This window comes from Propithecus coquereli, unplaced genomic scaffold, assembly GCF_000956105.1.
Source record: "Propithecus coquereli isolate 6110/MARCELLA unplaced genomic scaffold, Pcoq_1.0 Scaffold27, whole genome shotgun sequence".
Lineage (NCBI taxonomy): Eukaryota > Metazoa > Chordata > Mammalia > Primates > Indriidae > Propithecus > Propithecus coquereli.
The window spans coordinates 8131696-8154903 of NW_012148285.1; the positions used below are offsets into that span (position 1 = coordinate 8131696).

Here is a 23208-nt window from a genome sequence, read left to right on the forward strand (position 1 = left end):
GCTCTGTAATGGCCCCATCCTGCAGAGGATAGCAGATATTTGCAGCTGCCACCCGTGTGGTTCCATTGCGGCTGTCACCTCAGAATGTCAGAGTGTTGAAGGTCCCCCAAACAGACAACTGGCAACTTTCTGTGCTGGCCACACGTGGTCCACAGTAAGGAACTGAAATTAACATCAGAGGCACTGGGAGGGGTTTAAGGGAGTGTGGGTAAATTAGAGGGCGTTCAGATGTAAGACATCTGACAGCTTGGGGCCACCTTGCAGGAAGAGTTTTCTGCCGGTCCCTTGCTTGCTTCCTTTGCATGCTGGCTTTGATAGGCGGGCTTCCCGCGGTGGAGGGAGACAGGCTAGTGATGAGGCCGCCTGCTTCTGAGCTGAGCATCCGAAGAGACTGGACGGCATCCTTGGGAAGGCTGAGGGCTCCAGGAGCTGCTGGCCTGGCTGCACTTCCTACACCATGCGTTGCCTGGCTCCACGCCCTGCTGGGTCCTACCTGTCAGAGCCCCAAGGTAAAAAGGCTGAAAATGCATCTTCATTTCGAGTGAGGTCTTGGCTGGCTCTGCCATCTCAGAAAAACAGGGACACCACTCTGAATTGGGGAGCTAGGGGTGGGAAGAGAGCTCTGTGTCCTTGCTGGGGCAGGCTGTCGGAAGATGTGAAGCAGTTGTTTATTTCCTTCCGCCGGAGGAAAATTCAGGTCAGCCAGGTGCCTGGAATGTGAGAGGGCTTTATCAGCGCTGAAGAGTTCTAGAAGTCAGACTTTCAGGGGGCGTGTCATTAGCTCTCAGCGTGCTGGCCCTGCTCAGCAGACCACAAGGTCCTCTCACTGCCAGGTCTGGCTTTGGGTAAATATTGAGGGGGGCTTACACAAGGTGGGACCTCTGCCAGACCCCACCCCATCCTGGGGGAAGCAGGGAAACCAAAACTGGAGTCAGCCCCAGGTGTAGGTGTTGAGCCCCTGGCAGCTGGCGAGAGCTGGTCACCTGGGCAGATGCTGCCCTCTCCTCGGTTTCCAAATGGTGTTCTTTAAGAAGTGGGGCAGGGGACAGGGGACAGCTGGTGTGAAGACCATAGCACGGATATATTAGCCCCAGCTCGGAAGGCAGCATCGCAGGTTTGGCTTGCAGCTGACTGTTGGCCCGGTGTGGTATGCCCTTGTCTAGGACGGTGCCCCGTACGTTGCAGCAACCAAATACTATCATAGGAGCCTACTGTTCTTGGTGTTGCTGTTACTGTGCGGTTCAAAAGGTGAGAACCCTTTTGTGACACTCCCCTGCAATGTTCAGCTGGCTCTGAGCCCAGGGGCTGATGACAGGGTAGCCAGCTCTGTTGGCTGCAGCCGTAGGTTGTTGAGGGCGAGAGAGAAGTCAGAGGTAACTTTGGCCCATCTGCAATTGACTTCCTCAATTCCAGATGGGGAAATCCAGGCTTGGGAAGGGGAAATGACTTCCTCAAAGTCTCATGCCCTGGGCAGAGCAGGGGATCAGGACCTCTGCGAAGGAAGGAAGGAACTGTTGCCACCTGGGGGTGTGATGATGGGCACACCAGCTTACCAAAGCTGGGTTTCCATTCAGTGACGGACCCCGAGGGAGTCTCTCTTCCTCCCAAGGGCTTGCATCAGAGGAGAGAGGGGCTCAGACAGCTGGTCTAGGGGCCAAGTGCGCTGCAGGGGTGGTTTGTAACTTTCGAGGTTGGCTGAGCTCGAGAAAAACAGAGGGCCACGCAGGGGGTGGGGATGAGCTTGCCCAGGTCGCCTGGGTTCCTGGCCTCAAACCCTCCCCAGAGGCAGGGTTGGTCACTGTGAGGCGCTGGCTAAAAAAAGAGACCTCTTGGAGGACCCAGAGGTGTTGGGTGTCACAGGGATACTTCTGGGAAAACACGTGGTGGGCACAGTAGCTGCTAGCTTGCTCCCCCGCTTGGGCCAAGCCCAGTGGTGCAGAGTGAAAGTGAAAGGGAAAAAGAGCGGCGGGAGCGGGGTGGGGCGGGAGGGGTGGGATGGCTAGGGGACGGCCGCCCCAGGCTCGCTCGGGCTCCAGAGCTGGCGGGAGGCAGAGGCCACCGGCGGCGCGCAGGAGCCTGAGGAACAGCGGTAGGTAACTAAAGTCCCCTCTGCAGTCCCTAAAGTCAGGCTGGGATTCAAGGCTCAGAGACTGGCAGCTATTTGCCCTAGGTCACACAGCAAGGCTGGGAGGAGGGGGAAAGGAATGTGCACAACGTAGATCTGGGAAACTTCTCGTTTCCAGCAGTCCTGGAACGACTCCACGCAGGACCCGGGAGCCGGGAACTGGGAGCTCGGCTTGCTGCGCCCAGAGCGCCGGGGCGAGGGGGCGGAGGCGGCGGGGGAAAGCCGGCGGGAGCGTCTGCGGAGAGCCTGGGACGCAGACTGGGACGCGGACAGGAGCGCGCCAAGCCGACGCACTCCCGGGGCCAGCCCTTGGCAGACGCCGCGCGCGCTGGATTCGGCAGAGGTGTGCCGCGGCGCCCGGGCGGGAACACGGCCCTTCTCGTACGGGGGACCTGGGACCACGGCCGCCCTCCTCTGAGCCTCAGTTTCTGTGCTGGGTCATAATCCCGCTGCGACTCGGAGTCTGGGTACTGGGCTCTCCAGGTGGGGTCCCTGCGTGAGACTGGAGAAAAATCCTCACCTCTCTTTGACCATCTGGGGTGGGGATGGGTCCCAGGGACAGGACTGTCCTTGATCTGGCATCTCTACCTGGCTTTGGGGTCCTGAGCCACGCTTTCTAAGGAGAGACACTAAAGGACGCCTAAAGTGGGGGATGTCTCCCCGGGGTTCAAGACAGAACTGGAGCCAGCGTGCTGAGCTTTGTCTGGAATTCTTAAACCCTGCAATCCTCCTGACTGCCATAGCCCCTCTTCCCACCCCAGGTGGCACAGGAGGGCTGGCACAGCCTAAGAATCCACAGCTCCCCACCCCCAACCATAGCCAGGAGTTCCTAAACTTGGCAGGAAGTGTTTCATCTATGCCACCCATAACAAAGGAAAAAAATAAACAAATACTCCTCCCCAATCAGATTAGGGAAATCGGTGCTCCCGCCAGTTGAGCTGGGTGGAGCCAAAGGGTGGTGGGAAGAAGACCCAGCAAATCGTCACCTGCCAAACCCCAGGCTGCCTTAGGTGAGGACCTGGTTTCCAAGGGTCTCAGAATGTGAGGTGGAAGGGTCCTCAGAGATGACCGAGCCAGGAGGTCTCCGGCTTCCTGCACGTGGGGCTGAGCCGGGAGACTGTCCAGTGTACGGGCTCACAGGCCCGCCCCCAGACTCCATTAGCAAGGCCTGGGGCGGGGCTTGGAACCTCTAGGGTAAGTGACCTATCTTTCCCAGGTGACTCTGATGTTAGTGGTCCAAAGGTCCTGCGAGGCACTAAGGCTTTGAGAGGCCTGATGTGGTCTAATCCCTTTACTCTCTGCATGTTACGAAACTTCCATGGAAACTGAGTCCCAGAGAGATTTTGTGGTTTGGTTTGGTTTTGCCCGAAGCCACATAGCAAGCAGTTGGCAGAGTCAGGTTCAAACCCTCGTCCCTGAGAGCTCAGTCCAGCGCCTGAGACAGAGCGGGTGTGAGCCTCCACAAATGCAGGCAGGTCCTGGGTAGTCAGAGGGAGACCTGTCTGCTTGGTGGCTGCGGCTTGGTTTCGTGTTTGAGATCTCAGCACCTGGTACCTTGAGGAGAGTAGAGTCAGGAAATGAACACAAGGATGCTTTCCCATGGCCCTGGGTCCGTCCCGGGCAATCAGAGAAGTGGCAGGAGGGATGGGGGAAGCTTCTCTACTTGGGCTTCAGACTGGCCTTCAGTCACCTTGACTGACAAGTGACTTCCTGTCCCTGGGGCCCCGCTGTAAAATGGGTAAAAGATGAGAGCTGTCTTCAGGATTGTGTGCCACCCACAGAAGCATTTTGGAAAACCACCCAAGAATATGCGTGCATCGGGAGTAGTTTTTATAGATTCTAAAGGGATTGTTTAGGAAGATCTGAGAGGAAATCGTGGGCAGAAGCCTTTGTTTCCAAAGACTGGGACACAAGCGACTCCTGGTCCAAAAACAGTTCATAAACAAGCCCTACTTGATGCTGGTTCTCACGGGGAAGACATGGATACTTTTGAGGTTCTTTCAATCCTTCTTTCCTTAAGGAGAAAAATCTCTGATTTTGTAGGTAGGCATCTTTAACAGTGCTCTAAGGCTTGCTAATGTTTCTTTTTAACAAAGCAGTAGGGAAGTTGGCATTATTTTGGTAACATTGTTTTTGTTCTCAACGGTAAGTGATACTGTCAGGTTTTTTCCCAGTGGAAAAAAGTTTTCTTTTTATAAAATCATGGTAAAATATATATAACATCAACGTTACCATTTTAACCACTTTCAAGAGTAAACTCGGTGGCATTAAGTGCATTCGAAATGTGCAGCCACCACTTCCGTCCATCTCCGCGGCTCTTTCCTCATCCCAAATTGAAACCTGCACTCGTTAAGAAACAACTTCCCCATTATTCCCTCCTCCCAGCCCCCAGAAACTTCTATTCTACTTTCTGTCTCTATACATTTACCTATTCTGTATATTTCATATAAGCGGAATCATACAATAGTTGTCCTTTTGTGTCTGGCTTCTCTCACTGAGCATAATGTCCTCAAGGTTCATCCATGTTGTGACATGTGTCAGAATATAATTCCTTTTTAAGGCTGAGTAATATTCCAATGTACGGATAAACACTTTGTTTATCCATTCATCTGTTGATGGACACTTGGGTTGTTTCCAGCTTTTCATTGTTGTGAGTAATGCTGCTGGGTGCATGGGTGTCTGAGTATCTGTTGGCTTCCCAGCTTTCAATTCCAGAAAGCCTGCTTTTAAAATAAATATATTTAAGTTCCTTTTAAAAGTTCATTTAGGGAAAATAGTAAGGTAAATCATAGAACACGGGGTGTGCAGAAATGGCAAAAAATTTATAAAAGTAGCAGATGAATAAGTTTGGGAGACTCTGGATTGGAGGAAAGATCTGGAAGCTGTTGTAAAATCTAGGTTGAGGGTCTGAGGACTACTAGATCAAGGGCTTGGGAGCAGAGGTCAGCTAAGAGACTTTAGGAAGGAAAAATTAAGAATTGAGGAAGTGTCCAGTCTGGTTCTGGGGTTTCCAGCTGCAGGGAAGGGGAAGGGTTGCAGAAATGGAGGGTCTGGAAGGTTTGGGGGATGCAGAATCGTTGACTTCCTCGTGTTAAAACAAGCTAAGAGGTGATGTCGTCTTGGCAAGTGGAAACCACACTACCTTGGAAATAAAGCCTATCTTATTTCTCAGAGTCACAGCAGGGCAAGAGCGTGGTGGTGGGGACATGAGGGGTGTGTGTGCACACGCGCTCCTTTAAAAATGCAGATTGCTGGGCCCAGCTCTAGCCTCCTGGAATAGAGCCACTGGGGTGGTGGAAGGGAAGCCCAGGCTGCCTTGTGTTTAACTTCCAGGCAATGCCCATTCACACCACCTGTTAATTGCTGGACCCCGGTCAGATCTCGGGGTCCCTAGCACCCAGCAGAGGGCTGGCGCTATGTTAAATTGAGCTGGTCGGGGCTGGAGCTTGGGGCCTGTTTTTGCTAACTGCAGTCTCAAAATCCTCATCTCCCTCCAACGCCCCAACCCCAGCACTCGGGTCAGGTTCTCTTCCAGGAAAAACTTGTTGGATTCCTTACCAGGTCATTGACTGTGGCTAGGAATGTCGGGGCATGCAGAGGGAAGGCCGGCTGGAGCCGGAGAGGCCAGGCAAGCTGGCCTTCAATCTGGACAAGGGCTGCAGCCCTTATGGCTGTCCTCTCCCTTCTTGTCCTGGGACTCCCGCTCCCAGGCTCCTCACCCCCAAAAACCTTGCCATTTTACCAGCACATGCACAAACTGGACTTGTCTCATTTGAGTTTCACGATTTTCCAAGTTGCTAGGAGGTGGGTGTCACCAGTCGAGGTCCAGAGAAGGTAGGTGGCCTGCCTGAGTTTCAGAGGTGGCCTCTGTGGTATCTTCTGTGGGGTTCTATATGATTTCTAGGCCCCTCTTAGAGAAAAACAGAACGAAGTGGTCTTAGGTCAGATTCCCTGGAAACCTCCACTCCCAACCAGGAGTGGAGATTTGCACACAGGAGGTTTACGGGGGGGTGTTCACTGCGGGGAACACCAGAGAGAAAAGGGAAGAAAGCAGGACTGGGTGGAGGTAGGAGTTGGGGTGCAATGCGGTCATGACCGCGGTCTCAGACAATCCCACAGGGAAGCTGGGATGGACTTTGGACTTGTCCCAAAGTGAGTCAAGGAGACCAACCTTCACATCACACATGGGCCAGTCGTTGGATATGGGCCACCCCAGGGAAAGGGTGGGACTTCGGGCTGTTCCCAGGGAGGTCGAGCTGCCGGCTCTGGGCCACTAGCGCCCCGCAGCTGGAGGAGGGGCTGGCTGTCCTGAAGGGGCTGATCTGGGCAGCACACGGCAGCCTCCACGGCAGCCTCCACGGCGCAAGTCGAAACTGTCGAATCAGAGCGAATGTGGGGGAAGGGACCTCAACTGTCATCTAGGCTTGTGTGCGGGTTTTTTTTTTTTTTAAAGCCTCTATTTTTTTAGAACATTTTTAAGTTCACAGAAAAAGTTGAGCCAAAGGTACAGAGATTTCCAATCTGCTTCCTGCCCCCACATGTGCACAGACACCCCACTGTCAGCGTCCCCCACCAGAATGATGCGTTTGTCATAATCGACGAACCTACACTGCCTCATGGTTATTACCCAAAGTCCACGGTTTCCGTTAGGGTCCGCTCTTGCCGTTGTATATTCTGTGGGTTTGGACAAACGTATGATGTCATGTATCCACCTTTATAGTGTCGTACTGAATAGTTTCACTGCCCTAAAACATCTGTGCTCCGCCTGTTGCTCCCTCCCTCTCTCCCCACTGACCTCGGGCAGCCACTGGCCTTTTAATTGTCTCCATACTTTCGCTTTTCCAGGCAGGTGGTTGGAATCGTACAGTGTGTAGCCTCTTGAGGTTGCCTCATTTCCCTTAGTGGAGTTGTGTTTTTAGATGCTATTCTCTGCAGCCCCTGTTGGAGAAGACAGGTTTTGGGCCTCCAATCCTGTGTAACCGAACAGCTCTATCTTGACCTGTTCAGGAATTTGGGATCCTTGGAAATTTTACTTGAAAGCCACTACTCTTGAATGATCCTCTTGTTTCACAGATGAGGGCCCTGGGGACCAGAGAGGGGAGTGGGTTTGAGCAGGGTCACACAGCCTATCAGAAGCAGAGCCAAGTGCCCAGATGTCAGGACTCATGACTCCCAGGGTTGGTCCCGTCCCACCAGGCTCTTGGAGACTCGCGGAGTCGGAAACCGCAAGGCTGCGCCCGTCCTTTTTCCTGTGCTGCACCTCCACCTGCCGAGATGCTCTGTGGCCAGAGATCGGAGCCAGTCCTGCTTTCCTACCCAGCTTTCCTGCTCTGAGGTCGCCTTGTCCTGCCACTGGCTGGTTGGCTCAAGCCTGGAGGGGCTGGGAGCTGTGATGAAAATGCCGAGATCCTTGAGGATGCTGTTACCGGGGAGCCCAGCGCTTCCACCCCACAGCTCCCGGTTTAGCTCATAATCCCCTTTCCCTCTGAGCTGCACCGGCTTTGGGAAGGCACACCCGGCACCCAGGTGCTGCAACTCCAGTGCTGCCTGCTCCTTCCCCCTGTGGCATTGGCCCATTTGGCTGCTCAGGGAACCGTGCGTCTCAGTTTCACTGCAGGACAGAGTTTAATCCTGCCTCTCTCTGCCCAAATCACCCATCCGTCCTGAGCCACCGTCTTTCCAGAGTAGGAAGGGACCTCAGAGGGTCTCCCAGCCAAGGCTGCAAACCCAAGTGCCAAAGAGGCCGTAATTGTGAAATGTGGCCTGGTAGAAGGCAATAGGGCCTCTGGCAACTATTAATTGTATACTCTATTTAAATAGAGACATTGTGATGGCAACTACAACACACACACACACACACACACACACACACACATACACACACAGACTTACATTTATTGGCTAGGGAAACAAAACAACTAGGCCTGTAGACCTGACTCAATCCTTGGTTTTGAAACTCCGCTTCAAGCCAAGCCCCTGTGGCACAGATGAAGAGCCTGCAGTTCAGAGTGGGATTCCAGAGCCAACCAATAGCAGTATTTCCAGACCTGTGCTGACATGAAGCTTGTCTGGCCTCCTGGCCTTGATTACACCAATGCTCATGCACACACACATCTTTCTGTCTCCCTGCCTTGGGGAGAAATGGCTGGAACCTCCAGCTGCCTTTCAGGGCCAAAGTCCCTCTGTGTTGCTACATGCCTTAGTTTGCACTCTGTTGTGACTTCTTCAAGCCCTTCTGGGAAGTGAAAGTCTTGAGTGAGACCAGTAGTTTCCATAAGTCCTCCCTGTCTCATCTTCCTGGGTCGCTCACACAGGGCAAGCAAGTGGCAGGCCAGAGAGCTAGGGGCTTCCTCCCCTGCGGATGGCACCCACCTCCCCATCCATCTCCAAGTCCGGCATGTTCTCATCTCCTCCCCAGGACCGTGGGCTCTTGGGCACAGATCGACCCATCCCCAGACAGCCTGTGGGGTGTCAGGGGCACACATTTGTTCCTTTAGAGCGTCACAGGTGCCAGGCTCTGTGCAGAACCTGTCGGTGAGCTGCAGAGATGCCTACCCCAACCCACCTCTTTCCTTCTGCTTTTGTCTTTGTTTTTTTCTTTTAAACTTCAGGACCTGTAAACCATGGGTAACTGGCCAGCTCAGTAATAGTGCACTATGATCTTTGGAGCACAAGAGACGTCTCTCCTCGTTAATTAATTTCCCTGTCTCCCTTCCTCTCTCACCCCCTGGGCACCGATTCCAATGCATCTGTGGTCTCCTTTTGTTTGGGTGTGTTCTTATAAAACACATGCTGCTTCTTTGTGTGCGTGTGTGTCACTCACTCTGCGCATCTGCAATTGGGCTGTAAGAGCTTATCCTGTTTCTTTTTCTTTAATAACATAATATTATGTTGTTAAGATCTCCCTGCATTGCTTCTTATGCATTTGGTATTTGCTTCTAATCACTGCGTTGTCCTGCCTGGAGTGCAGTGGCTGCTTCTCCCCTGTCCACACCCCCAGTGCTGGACACCCAGGTGACCTCCAAGTCCCTGTCACCACAGATAGCAGTGAGCATCGTCCAATGGGGCCCCTTGTGGAGTTGTGGGAGCTTTTCTTTGGGGTGTATAGACCCGAAAACCGAATTGCTGGGTTGTAGGATCTATGCATCCCTATGTATTCTGAGTGATGCCAGGTTTCGTTCTCCAGAGCGGCCGCACCAGTCTATATTCCCACTAACCCTGTGTGACCAACACTCGGCATTTCCCAGCTCTCTAATTTTTTGCCAGTCGTACAATGTCAAGTGACACTTTGCTGTTTAAATTTTGGAGTTTACATCTGTTTTGTTTTTTTTTTTTTGAGACAGAGTCTCCCTCTGTCAGCCCAGCTAGAGTACAGTAGCATCATCACAGCTCACTGCAACCTCCAACTCCTGGGCTCAAGCGATCCTCCTGCCTCAGCCTCCAAAGTAGTTGGGACTTCAGGTGTGCGCCATGACGCCTGGCTAATTTTTCTGTTTTTTGTAGAGACAAGATCTGACTCTTGCTCAGGCTGGTCTCAAACACCTGGCCTCAAGCGATCCTCCTGCCTCGGCCTCCCAGAGTGCCAGGATTACAGGTGTGAGCCACGGCGCCCATCCAAGGAGCTTACGTCCTAATACCACTTACTGGATATGTCACTTCAGGCTAGTCACAGCAACCCAATGAGGTAGGCACTATGCCAACCAGATGCAGCAGATTCTACAACTCAGAGAGGCTGAGTAATTTTTATAAGACCACACAGTGGAACTGGGATTTGAAGACAGAGCCTGCACCTTAACCACCGTACTATTATTATCATGTTTTGTCTCTCTTCTAAAATATCGCCTGGGTCTACATTGCGAGCTCCTTGGCATGAATTGTGCTTTAAACCTCTCTGGGGCCCCTGGAGAACTGAGCCCGGTGACTTTCTTGTAGGAGATGCTCAGTAAATCATTGTCTTACAGATTTGGAGGGAAGAAGTGAAAGATGTCGCTTAGAGTTTATGTGGAGGACTGCAGGGTGCAAGAGGAAAAGGGGACCTTGTTTGAACTATTATCCCCATGAAGATGCTATTTGGGGGCTCCTGGTATATAGGTGTCCCTGTGCTCCCGGCTCCCGCCGTCATCTGGCCTCTGGAAACAGCTTGTCATGAGGCTGGGGAGCAGGTGGTGTTACGAGGGCCTTGGGGGAAGGACAGAGGGGAAAACTGACCGGCAGTGAGGAATGGGAATCCCAAAATACCTTGGCTGAATGGGCTCCCACAGCCAGTGGGTGGAACGGAGGCTCAGAGGAGTGAAGACGTGTACTCAAGACCAAAGGCAGAGCGGGAACTCAAACCACGTCTAGACATGCAGTTCAGAGTTTTTTCCATTTTTCCTCTGGAGGAGAAGTTCACAGTCAAGAGTAGGGAAGTGCTCCTTCTTATACTCTTGCCACAGTGCAGGGCAGTGCTGGAGGCTTTTTGGATAAAAAAAGAGCCCCTTTCTCCCTAGCAGTGCTCCCGTGGACCCTCAAGGATATACTCCCCTTTTCTGGGAAGAAAGCGTCTGATAAACCAAGCCAAACCTCAGTGTTACCTCTGTGAAATGGGTATATATTGATACTAATACCAGTCTCCCAGAGTTGAAACAAAGTGATGATTGCAACTAAATAGTGAATACGAGGCCCCAGCACAGCCCCAGACACGAAAGAACATCCCCAGCTGAGAGGGAACATTATGTTGGCACACAGAGGAGCTGCGTAGACTGATCCTCAAGTTGCTTAGGTCTGAGCGAGAACATTCTGGCAACACTCGATCTCCCCCAGAGAAGAAAGAAATGAATTTTTATTTCAGAAGCCTGCTTAGTACCTGCAAAACCTGTGTGTGGTGTGACGTGGGGTTGGAAACAAACCCCAGAAAGGACTTTTGGTGGCAAGAAGCTTAGAAACCTTTTCTCAAGTTGGATGTGGGGGGCTGGGGGAAGGGCGGTTTCAAACAGGACCTTCTAAAAATACTGCCCATTTACCAAAAAGACGCAGACCCGCCTCTGCTCTGCCCCAGACAGCTCCGCAAAAGGAGAAATTGTCTTGCCACCCACACCTTCCCTCCCTGGCCGAGGGCATGTCCTCAGGGTGGCAGAGCAGGGTGTCGGGGAGGGAAGAAGGACTCGAGAAAGCTGTGGGATAAGGGGGGCTTTGGAACCAGGAGGCGGATTCCGATCCCTGCTCACCACTCATCTCCTTGAGCCTGTTTCTTCATCTGAAAAACAGGAACACATATAGCTAACGTGCAAGTTAGACCAAATGGCTGTCTACGCGTCTTGTCATTTGGTGCCTGGCACTCGGTAGGCCTGTGAATTCTGGTTCTGTAACGTCCCTGTGGACGGGGGGAGCCTGCCATGTATGGAGAGATGCTAGAGGCTGGGGGCAGATAAGCTAGACAGGTGGGGTCCCTGCCCTCACGGGGCTCTGGCTTGTATGATCTGCCCTGTGCCAGGGCAGCAGAAGGGGGTCTCTCCTCTGTGGTGGGCTAATCAGGGCCATCTCTGTCCCCAGCCCCCTCTGGAATTGCAAGTGGGAGAAAGAGGCCATCGAAGGGCCCTTTGAAGCCCTTTGAAGCACTTCCTAAGCATCTATCGACACAGGAAACATGGCTCCGGGGACAGAGGGATATCCCAGGCCAAGATCCAAGTAGATCTTGGCATGACTGGGAGGTAGCTGTGGCATTTTGGGAGCCTAGAGTCTCAGGCCTGAGTCCCAGCTCTGACACCCCCTAACATTAAGAGCTTCCTTGGACTGTGGCTTCCTGGGTGGCTGGCACCCCACACTAAGCCCCTTTGGGTCTTTTGAGGGTCCTGCAAGGTAGACTTTATTTTCTGCATCTAATGGTGGGAAAACTGGTGCTCAGAGAAGTTAAGTGATTTGCCTAAGGCCTCACAGCCAGGATTGAAGATACCAGCTCCCAAACCACGTGACCTTGGGCAAGACATTTTGCTGGGCGTTTGAGCCTTCCCCTCTGTCACATGGGCATAGTTCTCCATCCTGCCTTCTCCCAGAGCTCTTTGGGAACTCAGACCGGGGTGGGGGATGGAGGCAGAGGGTCACTGAAAGCTGCAAATCCCTGCCTACCCAGGAGGAAGTGCTTACAGTGCAGGCTTCGGTGGGCTTAGCGAAGCAGGGTTGTGGTGGGGGCTTCTCCAGGTTGAGCCCGTGACATAGAACGTGGGCCCTTGGGTAACTGTATTCCCAGGCAGCTACTCAGCGATGACGATGGGGGCATGGCCCAGACCATCCCAGCTGCCCTGCTGGCTGGGGGGCCTTTCTTGTCACTACGCGGTCTATGGGGTCTCCTTATGCCAATGAACAGAAAGCACAATGTGGTGACTCAGGAGGGGATGGAAGAGAAGGGGTCCCTTTGTCACCCTCACAGAGGTGAGAGGCAAACTAATAATAATCATAATGGCCATCACGCATATCTTGCTCCCACGTATGTGTTGGGTGCTGCTTTAAGGTATCATTCGTTGAGCACTTACTGATGGCCAGTTCCCTTGCTACAGGCTCCAGGGGAATCGACTCACCATATCCTTATGAGTTACCAATTCTTGTTATTCCCATTTCACAAATGAGGAAACTGAGGCTCCAAGTACTTTAGAAAAATGAACTCGCCCAACTGCAGTGAGTTGGTAGGAGGGCGTGGTCTCAGAGGCCGGCAGTTTCACTGCAAAGCTCATGTGAGCCGCCTTCTTTCTCTCCTGTCCGTGTGTCTCCGACTGCGTGCTTAACCACACCTGGCAGCGCTGTCCCAAGTTTGGAGCTGAGCCCGTGAGTAAGTGAGGCTGCGCTAAACTTCTTCAGGCTCCTCCCTGCTGTTCCTCCCACCGTCTCGCACTGGTGATAGGACCTGGACCCTGTGCTTGTGCCTAGATGTGATGGGGTGATCATCTGCATGGAAGGATTTTGATGGGAGGAAAGAGCACTGGATGGGGAGTCTCCTGCTGGGGCATCAGGTGCAGGCTCAGCCACCGACAGGCTGTGGGGTCTCTTGCAAGTCATGTCCCTTCTTGGGGTCTCAGTTTTCTCATCTGTAGAATGAAAGAGGTTGAGCTCGAGGGTCCCTGGCAGACCCGATGCTCTGTGAGAAAACCAAGAGTTTGGGTAACTTGCCCAAAGCCACACAACTAGTTTGTGGAATTGCTGGGCTCCGTCTGGAGCTGTTGTCCCCAGATCACACTGCCTCCAAAAAGAGACAGATTGCTACGATGTGGGGTCTCGATAAATACCCGAGATTGGATGGGAGGCAGACAGCAGGCAGGATGCAGGGCAGGGAGGCTTCTCTTACCATCCTGGAGAGGACAGGAGATTGCCTACCTGAGGCCCAGGCCGAGGCACTAGCAGAGTTGGAGCCCTCCTCCCCCACCTCCCAGCCTTGGCCCTGCTCCAAGGAAAGGGTGGTGCCCTCAACTTTCAGTTCTGCTTCCTGTGGTCGTGGCTGGCAGGGCCCGGGCTGCAAGCCGGTTATGTTTGGGTTCCTGCAGCCCCGCCCCAACCTGTTATGAACAAGCAGCCTCAGCCAGGGCCCAGGTTGGACTGGAAAGTTCATTCTCTGTGCTGTCTGGGGCCTGTGCTGAGACCCTCCATGGGTAGTGAGAGCTGTTGATGATTGAAAGAAAAGGAGCTCTGGACGGGGTCACAAGTGGGTGTGTGTTTCCTCACGACGTCACCTTCCCGATGTCCTGCCCCACTTCGTCTCCATTCTCTTCTGGGCCTGGGATGGGGCACTCAGAAGCTCCCTCAGATCCTCTGGCTTCAGGGCCAGCTTTGCTCTCACCTCCTTCAAGAAGCTTCCTGTTTCCCTCCAGCCTGTACTCACATTGCATGTGTGGTGGGCTGAATGGTGGTCCCCAAAAAGATGTGTCCACACCAAATCCCTGGAACCTGTCAAGGTGACCTTATTTGGAAAAAGGGTCTTTGCAGATACAATTAAGTTAAGGATCTCGAAATGAGATCATTCTGGGTTATCCAGGTGGGTCCCAAATCCAATGCCAAGCATCCTTATAAGAGAAAGGCGGAGGAGAATTGAGCAGAGAGGAGGTGATGTGACCACCGAGGCAGAGACCAGAGTGATGCAGTCACAGGCTCACAAGTCAAGGATTACCAATGGCTCCCAAGAGCTGGAAGAGACAAAGAAGGAATCTCCCCTACAGCCTCTGGAGGGCTGCTGGTGGCCCTGCTGACACCTCGATTTAACTTCTAGCCTCCAGAACTGTGAGAGAAGAAAATTCTGCTGTCTTAAGCCACCCAGCTGGTGGTAGTTTGTTACAACAGCGCAAGGAAATGAATACACACGGGAGCAGAGGCTACCCAAACCAGGGATCAGGCAGGGGCCTTGGAGCCACACAGATGATGCTACAAATTGGCTTTCCCTGGCCAATCTCTGCATAATCTCACAGAAGCTGCTTAGCCTCTCTGAGCCTCCAGTTCCTCATCTGCAAAATGGAGCCCATACTGCCTACCTTCCAGGTTTTATTGTGTTTTAAAAGCTTTATCGAGATACAGTTCACATATCATACAATTCACCCGTTTAATATGTACAATTCAATGGTCTTTTTAGAAGAGTCACAGACTTGCGCAACCGTCCCCACAGTCAATTTTAGAACATTTTCATCACCTCCCCCAAGCAACTCCATCACCATCGGCAGTTGCTCCCCATTTCCCCTCCCCCAGCCCCAGGCAACCGCTAAATCTACTTTCTGTCTCTGCAGATTTGCCTATTCTGGATATTTCATATAAATGGAATCACACGATCTGTGTTCCTTTGTGTCTGGCTTCTCTCACTCAGTGTAATGTTTTCAAGGCCCATCCACGTTGCAACATGTGCCCGTGCTCTTCCTTTCTGTGGCTGAATGATATTCTACCGTATAGATAGATCCCATTTTGTTTATCCATCCATTCGTCTGTTAATGGACATTCGGGTTGTTTCCATATTTTGGCTATTATGAATTATGCTTCTATGAACATTTGTGTATAAGTTTTAGTGCGGCGTGCCTGGGATTGCTTTAAAGATTAAATGAGGCAGCATTCGAAGTATTTGATACGCCCTTCAACAAATGATGGTGAAGGAATCTTAGAGAGGCTCTTCCCAGACTCTTTCAATTTACATATTAGGAAACTGAGGCATGAAGAGAAGAGACTTGCTTAAAATCACCCAAGGCAGTACAGCATTGCACTTAAATGCAGGTGCTTGCGTCAGACTGCCTGGGTTCAAATTCTGGTTCCACTTAGACCTGGGTTTCCGTATGTAAGTCACTTCACCTCTCTGAGCCTCGGTTTTCTCACATGTAAAATGAAGGTAGTGATGGTACCTGCTTTACATGGTTGTTGATGTGATGATTAAACGTGCCAGCTCATGTGCCTGGCACATAGTAAGTGCTCTATAATCTTAGCTGGTATTTTTCATGGCGGTGCCAAGCGTGGAACCCAGGTCTCCTGACTCCCTCGTGTGCGATCCCTTGAATCCACACTTCCCCAGTTCCCTTTCCTGTCTCATGGGCATCTTCCCAATGTGGTTGTAAGTTCCCTGAAGGAAGGGAATATGGCTTCCTCTCTCAACCGCCCGGAGCGTATAAGAGGTGCTGAATGGTTACTGTTGTTCATTGCCCCCAGCGCCACCCTCACCAGCTGGGAACTGTTGTAGGTGTTAATTCTCTGCCTCCCTCCCACACCCCGTGAGATGACTGGACATGGCTTCTCTCCCAGGCAGTGCACAGCGTGCCGCCATGGAGTCGGGACCCCCAGAAGGCGGGTACCTGGAGCTTCTCAACAGCGATGCTGACCCCTGGCATCTCTACCATCTCTATGACCGGATGGACCTGGCTGCAGAAGAAGAGATTGAGCTCTGCTCAGGTGGGCTCCCCTCCCTGTGGCCCACCTCTCAGCCGGCTGGGACAGCAACTGGGGAGGTGCGGGCCGCGGAGCTCCGGTCAGCACCACGGACAGCTCCCCGTGCTCGCGCTGCGGCCTCTCCCTCCTTCCCCGCCAGCCCTCTTCTCAGATCTTTCCTGCTTCACCCAAGGGGCTTTTCCTTCCAGAACCCGACACAGACACCATCAACTGCGACCAGTTCAGCAGCCTGCTGTGTGACATGGAAGGTGACGAAGAGACCAGGGAGACTTATGCCAATATCGGTGAGGAAGCCCCCGAGGGGAAGCGTTCTTTGTCCTCCTTTGTTAATCTCACCCGTTCGCCTTGAGCCTCAGCAGGTTTCTCCCCCAGAAATCATGGGAAGGGGGCTGCTGAGCAGGGGCTGGAAGAACAGAGACTCCAGGGAAGCGGGGACATGTGGGCCAGTGCGGGAAACAGGCCCCGCCACTAACGACCACCAGGCAACCAGAACCTCACGTTTACTTCCTCTGCCTCCATTTCTGTTTCGTGCTCTTCTTTCTGTCTGTCCCACAAAGCCTGCGCCATGCACCTCTCGCCCTTTTCCTTCCCACCCCTGAGCCAAACTACTCTAGTATTTGCAGTGACTGCCATTTACTGGGCACTCACGGCGTGTTCGCTGCGGCACGTGCGTCATTGCCTCAGACGTCACAGCAAAGGAAGTAGGTGCTGTCAGCCCCCCTCTGTACAGATGAGGAAGCTGAGGAGTAGAGAGGCGAACCAACCTGCCCGAGGCTACATTAGCGATAGGAATGGGCAGGTCTGAAATTCTAACCTAAGTCTTTTTCATTTCAAAGTCCCCATTTTTAACTACAAAAAGGAAAGCATCTGGAGTTGGAAGGTTTGCCAAAGCTTAAGCTGGGAAGCTGGTTTGCAGCTTTCAGACAAGGGCAGAACTTTCTGGAGGGAGGTGTTGCTGCTGCTGCTGGGGTTTTTTTTGGGGGGGTCGTGGGTAGGGTAGAGGCTCCCTCCTCACCAGCATCACCACTGCCTCACACAGAACTTTTGCTGAAATAGGAAAAAATGCCCCTTCTTCTAGACTCTCTGCCAGGCAGTAACAGCTTGGCTAGCAAAGCACAAGCTGGACTCCTGCTCCCATTTGCCCCTTGGCCGGGGAACCCTTGTGCGGTGGACAACCTGCACGGCTGTTCTCAGTGGCTCTTTTCCTGGCAACCCAGGAACCACATTACTCAGCAGTTTTGTGCTTGGCGCAAATGTGGCCAATTTTTCCCCTGAGCACAGTTAATTGAACATCACCCAGAGGCAGAATATGGAGAGAAGTGGTAACTATCCCTGTCTCCGAAATTACAGAACTGAGAGGCTGCCTGCTTCCTTCCCTTCCTGGGAATTTACTTAGAGGAAGCAGAAGTGTTTGGGGATGAGGGCACTTACATTTCCTCAAAACTGGAGGCAGTAATTAAGTATCTGGGCATCTCTTAGGATTTGGGTTTTTTTTTCCTTTAGCGGCATCTCCGTAGGTGGGGAAGCTGCCTAAGCAAGTAGGTGAGGCAGTGCCTTAGTCTGTTTTCTGTTGCTTATAACAGAATACCTGAAAATGAGTAGTTTTATTATAAGAAGAGGATTTGTTTCTTACAGTTACAGAGGCTGGGAAATCCAAGCTTGAGGGGCTGCACCTGGTGGAGACCTTCTTGCTGGTGGGGACTCTGCAGAGTCCCAAGGCAGAGCAGGGCATCACGTGACAAGGGGGCCATGTGTGCTAGCTTAGGTCTCTCTTCCTCTTCTTATAAAGCCACCAGTCCCACTCCCATGATAACCCATTAATCCCTAACCCATGAACCCATCAACCCGTAAGTGGATGAGCCCATTCACGAGGCCTCTTGAAGCCTCCAATCACATCTTACAGGCCCCGCCTCTCGATAGTGCCGCAGTAGGGATTGAATTTCAGCAGGCGTTTTGGAGGGGACATATATTCAAACCATAGCAGGTACTTTGCCCAAGGGTTTTCTCTTTGCTTCTAGAAGGCCAAGCCCAGGCCTGGGCAAGTATTCCTTTGAGGCATCCTGAAACATGACCTTGGCTTCCGTACGTGTAAAATGGGGATAATAATCACATCTACCTCATGAGATGGTTGTAAGATTGACAAAGTCACGGTGTGCAAAGCAGTTAGAAAAGGAATTTGCACAGAGTAAGCATTCAATACCACCACACAACATCACCGCCATTGATGTCATCGTCATCGCTGCCCTCGTTCCAGTCCTTGGCTCAGACCCCCATGGCTCCCCATCGTCTATAAAATCAAGTCCTGACTTTCCCCAACATGAAACTTCTACCATAGTCACCTACCTCTCAGAGTTTCCCAAACATACCCTTGACCACCTTTCCTCGCTCTGTCACCATGACCCGGAAAGCCATCCATTGTCCTTCTCTCAGACTCTGCCCCATCTTTTAAGACCTGGCTCCAGTTTCCCTTCCTCCAGGAAGCCTTCCCTGGTTGCCCCAGCCCCTTATACACTCTTTTCTCTGACCTCCTTCCATGATAACTCTCTTTGAGCCATGTACTACTTCATATAATTAACCACCACTTATTGAGTGCCTACTGTGTACTATGTTGAATGCTTTAAATGCAGAGCCTCTAATCATCACCATGTATCCCTGTGTAGTAGGTGTTATTTATTCTCCTTACACAGATGAGGAAATGGGGTTCAGAGAGGCTAAGTAATTGGTCCAAGGTTGCATAGCTAGTAGGGCGTGTGGAGAGTGGAGGTGGAATTTGAACTCAAACCTCCTGCCAATTCTATCAGTCAACCTTGTGCTACTTTAGAGCAGCAGATGAGTTTTTGTGGATACATACCTCACCCTTTCAATGAGATTAAGAACCCATGAAAGGGCTGGGCAGGGTGGCTCATGCCTGTAATCCTAGCACTCTGGGAGGCCGAGGTGGAAGGATCACTTGAGGTTAGTAGTTCGAGACCAGCCTGAGCAAAATCGAGACCCCATCTCTACCAAAAATAGAAAAAATTAGCCGAGCGTGGTGGCACGCATCTGTAGTCCCAGCTACTCAGGAGGCTGAGGCAGGAGATTCACTTGAGCTCAATAGTTTGAGGTTTCTGTGAGCTACGATGACGCCACCGCACTCTACCCGGGGTGACAGAGCGAGACTCTGTCTCAAATAAAAAAAAAAAAGAGAGAGAGAGCCCATGAAAGGTCAGTGGTCATCCATTCGTTTGGTCATTCATTCAGCAAACATTTATTGAGCCCCCACTGTGTGCCGGGCCCAGAGGGTCACAGCCCCGTGGTGACTAACCAAGGTGTGGCACACAGCAGGCCTTCCGTGAGACCTTGTTGATTGACTGAGCTTTTCCTTGCCTGGGTAGCGGAACTGGACCAGTACGTGTTCCAGGACTCCCAGCTGGAGGGGCTGAGCAAAGACATTTTCAGTAAGTTGTGGTGAGTGCGGAGGGCGGTGAATCTTGGCTCAGCCCGCATGTCCGTCCTTGTTCCTTGGGGAGTGCCATAATACCTGATGACCACCCCTCCCTGGGCAGTCAGACCCCTGTCCCCACTGTGGGGACAGTAGAGGCTCGCCTTGGGCCTCCACTTACCGTGCAAGTTGGTCTCTGGTTTTTCTCCGAAGTAGAGCACATAGGATCAGAGGAAGTGATCGGTGACAGTGTGGAGGTGCCAGCAGAAGTGGGGCAGAAAAGTCAGAAAAGACGTGAGTGAGTCCCTCCCTGACCCAACCTCGCCTTGCTTGAGACCTGGCCCTTCCTTGGCTCCAAAGCCTGCTGTGGCTCCCAGTTGCTTTCCTCGTCAAATCCTGTCTACCTTGCCTGGGTTTGAGGGTCCCTGCTGCCTTGCCCCTCACTTCCACTTGTTGGTGACCCAGGGGAGACACAGATGGCCCAGGTGCAAATGCCCATTCTCCTGGTGGGTTTCTGTCCCTGGCTGTTCTGATTGTCATTTCCAAAAGGACCTTTGGGTTCTGGCTTCTCTTTCATCCTTAGTGGTCACCCCTGTATTTGAGGGAGGCTGCTTCCAGCACAGGTTCTGGCAACAGCAAGAACTGTGTTTGAATCTTGGACCTGCTATTTACGGTCTGTGTGACCTTGGCCAAGTACCTGCACCTCTCTGAGCCTCCTACCCAGTTTCCTCCTTAGTCTGTCCTCATGTGGTGCCCAATGGAAGCTTTTAAATGCGAATCGGATCATTTCATGGCCCTGCTAACCCTCCTGGCTACAACACACACACACCACAGGGCCTGCGCGATCCGGCCTTTCCCACCCTGAGTCACTGCGCTCCAGCCACTGCTTCTTTCCACTCCTGCAACCCACGTGTCCTGTCCAGCCCCAGGGCCTTTGCACTTGCTGTTCTCTCTACCTGGAATGCCCTTCCTCCAGTTCTTCCCTTGGCTGCTTCCTTCTAATCTTTTAGGACTTGGCTAAAGTGTTGTCTCCTCCTGAAAGCCGTCCTTGACTCCCCTTCCACATAGATTGGCTCACTTATGCTCACCCTGTTCGCGCCTCTCCTAGCCCCTTAGCATTTGTTGCAATCTGGACATATTTATTTATTGCCTGTTGCCGGTTCTCCTACTGTGAGGACAGGGACCTTGTCTCCCTGCTCTTCGCTGCATCTCCAGCAGATAGCACAGTGCCTGGTACACAGCTGCACCTCAACAAATACCTGCTGGATGAAAATGTCTGTAAAACGGGCGTAACAGCTCGCTGAGGTGCTTGCTATGTGCCAGAACATGTGCTCGTTGCAAAAGCACACGGCTAGGCGGGGATTCAAAAGCTGGTTGTTTTGTTTTGTGACTCAAACCCATGTTGTGTCCCCTTTGTGGCTCAGCTTCTTCTGCTGCCCTCACTGTCAGGGGTGCTCCGAGGTGGGTTTGGGTTCAAGCCGGAGGAAGGGGAGGGACGGAGGGGAGAGGATGGGGCCCCCAAGGCCACCTCCCAGCCCTTGGAGGTAAGGCCTTATGGCCTGCTGGGGTCACGAGCCCCTCCTGGCTTGGGACACTCCTTCCCTGGGCAGCTGACCGTGGCATTCTCTCTGCAGCCTTCCCAGAGGAGCTGCCTGCAGACCTGAAGCACCGGAAGCAGGGTGAGCAGGGCAGGGGGCCAGGGAGGGGCCTCCGCAGGTGCCCATATAAACTGGCATTGGAAGCCGAGTCTCAGAGAGGGGGAGTCATTTGTCTAAAATCACACAGCTAATGAGAGGGAAGGTGGAAGTCAATTCAAGGTCAGGATCCCTTAGCCCACGGCCTGAAGTTACAGGGCTGCTGGGAGATTGAGCTTCTCCTAGGAAGCCTGTCCCCGGACACCCCTTCATTGAGTCAGAGCTGACACCCGCCCCAGCCTCGTTCCACTGCCCTCTCCCCCACGCCACGCTTCTTTGTTCAGAGTGCAGAGTCACTGGGCTGGGCCAGGCACCCAGTGCCCTCCTGCCCTCCTCAGCGGCCTCCTGCTGAGTGTGACCCTCCCCCAAGCTCCTCCCACCAGATGCTGCCTCCTCTCCCTCCTCTCCCTCCTCTCCCTTCCCCGCTTCCCTCTTCTTCCTCCCCCTCCTTCCTTTCTCTTCCTTTCCCTCCTACCCAGTTGTGATCACAAAGGTCGGGAGACCAGCCCGGGTGTGGACAACGGAGGAATGGCAGGCTCATAGTCCCAGGGAGGAAGCCTAGTCCCTGCCCTCAGAAAGTTCCAGTCTGATCATGGAGACAGTGGCCCTGCCCGCGAAGACCCCCTCCAGGATGATGGAGCAGTGGTCCCTGTTCACAGGGAGCTCCTAATCTGATGGGAGAGACAGGGTTCCTGTTCTCCAAGACTCCCAGTCTGATAGGGGCGACAAATCCTTCCCACCTTAGATCTCCCCATTCACTGGAGGAGATTGCCCCAAGTCTGATGGCGGGGGCGGAGGGGCGTAATGGTGCAACCCCTGCCTTTCATCGGGCGCAGCCTGAGAGCTTGGGGCTTCTTAGGGTCCCCTGCAGGGCTCAGTGACTGGCCCTGGGAGGTGGTGGCCTGGAGCCAGCAGCCTGTTCTAGGTTCTGTTCTGCCCCAGCTGAGTGTGGGGGGCCTCAGGGAAGCTCTCGGGGCCGGTCCCAAGGAGAGGGCTGGGCAGCGCCCGGCACACAGCAGTTGCTAACCAGCCCAGCTGCAGCAGGGCTGAGGGAGCACAGGCGTTTCCTCTAACCGCCAGGAGAGCGATCCGGGAGAGCCCTGCCACCCCAGGGAGCCCCGTCCAGGCACCCAGCCAGGCCTCGCCCAGCCTCTAACACGGCCCCTTCCTCACAGCCGAGGCCCCTGCTATGCCCATGGTGACTGGCAGTTTCCTGGTGGGGCCAGTGAGCGACTCCTCTGCCCTGCCCTTCCTGCCACCACCTGCTCTGTTCAACCAGGAGCCAGCGTGCGGCCAGATCCCCCTGGAAGAAACCGTCCAGATGCCCAGTATGTTAGGGGCTCGGAGAGGGTGGGCTTTCCCCTCCCAGGAGGTGGCTGAGGAGCCGGCCTGAAGGCAGGGACTGCCAGGAACAGGAACCGCACCCCCCATTGATGTCACTCACCTCTGCCCCAGCCAGCGTTATCCTCAGGGTCCCCATCAGCTCAGTCCCTGCCAGGGAACACGCCTCAGAAGGAAACACATCTGGGGCGGCCTAGGAGGGAGTCTCCACCGGTTAGGGAATTCGCCCACCAGCCCTACACGTTCATTGTCTCTTTGTGGAGAACCTTCTCTGTGCAGCCGCGCTGCTGGGTGCCAGGGACACCACCGCGGGCAAGACGGACGCAGCTGCTGCTCGCGGGGAAACGAGAGCCTTTAGGGCGGTCAGACATTGATCGAAGAGTCACAAAGCAGCATTACAAACACAGATGCTGTGGGAGACGCCACCTCACTGCCTTTGTCTCTTGCAGCGGCCCCCTCCTGGTCCTCGGTGAGCTGCCTGAACCTCCCTGCCGGACCCATCCAGTTGATCGCCACTCTCCCCGCTCTGTCCCAGGGGCTCTGGCAAATCTCAGGGGTTGGGGTGTCCAGTGTCTTCATCTACCAGGGTGAGTGAGAAGCCTGGCCCCTGGCCACCTCTCCCACCTAGCTGGCTTCTCCCCGACCCCCGCCTCCCTACCCCAGGCATTGGCAGTAGGACCCCAGTGTCTTCTAATGATCATCCCTCTACGGCACACCCTTCCCAGTCCCAGTGTCCCAAAAATCAAAGCAGA

At 53.4% G+C, this 23208-nt stretch overlaps 1 protein-coding gene across 3 annotated transcripts in view; it reads left to right on the plus strand.

The window, feature by feature from the left end:
• Positions 1–2023: 2023 nt before the first annotated feature.
• Positions 2024–23208, plus strand: part of CIITA (class II, major histocompatibility complex, transactivator) — a 37900-nt gene continuing 16715 nt past the window's right edge. For 2 of the 3 annotated variants that reach the window (XM_012647792.1, XM_012647794.1), the window contains exons 1-8: positions 2024–2089; positions 15857–16003; positions 16189–16284; positions 19375–19437; positions 19635–19715; positions 21056–21100; positions 22291–22443; positions 22906–23043. In XM_012647792.1, coding sequence (XP_012503246.1) covers positions 15877–16003; positions 16189–16284; positions 19375–19437; positions 19635–19715; positions 21056–21100; positions 22291–22443; positions 22906–23043 — 703 coding nt within the window. In that variant the 5' untranslated portion in view covers positions 2024–2089; positions 15857–15876. The remainder of the gene's footprint in view (positions 2090–15856; positions 16004–16188; positions 16285–19374; positions 19438–19634; positions 19716–21055; positions 21101–22290; positions 22444–22905; positions 23044–23208) is intronic. The other variant, XM_012647793.1, reaches the window with a different exon arrangement.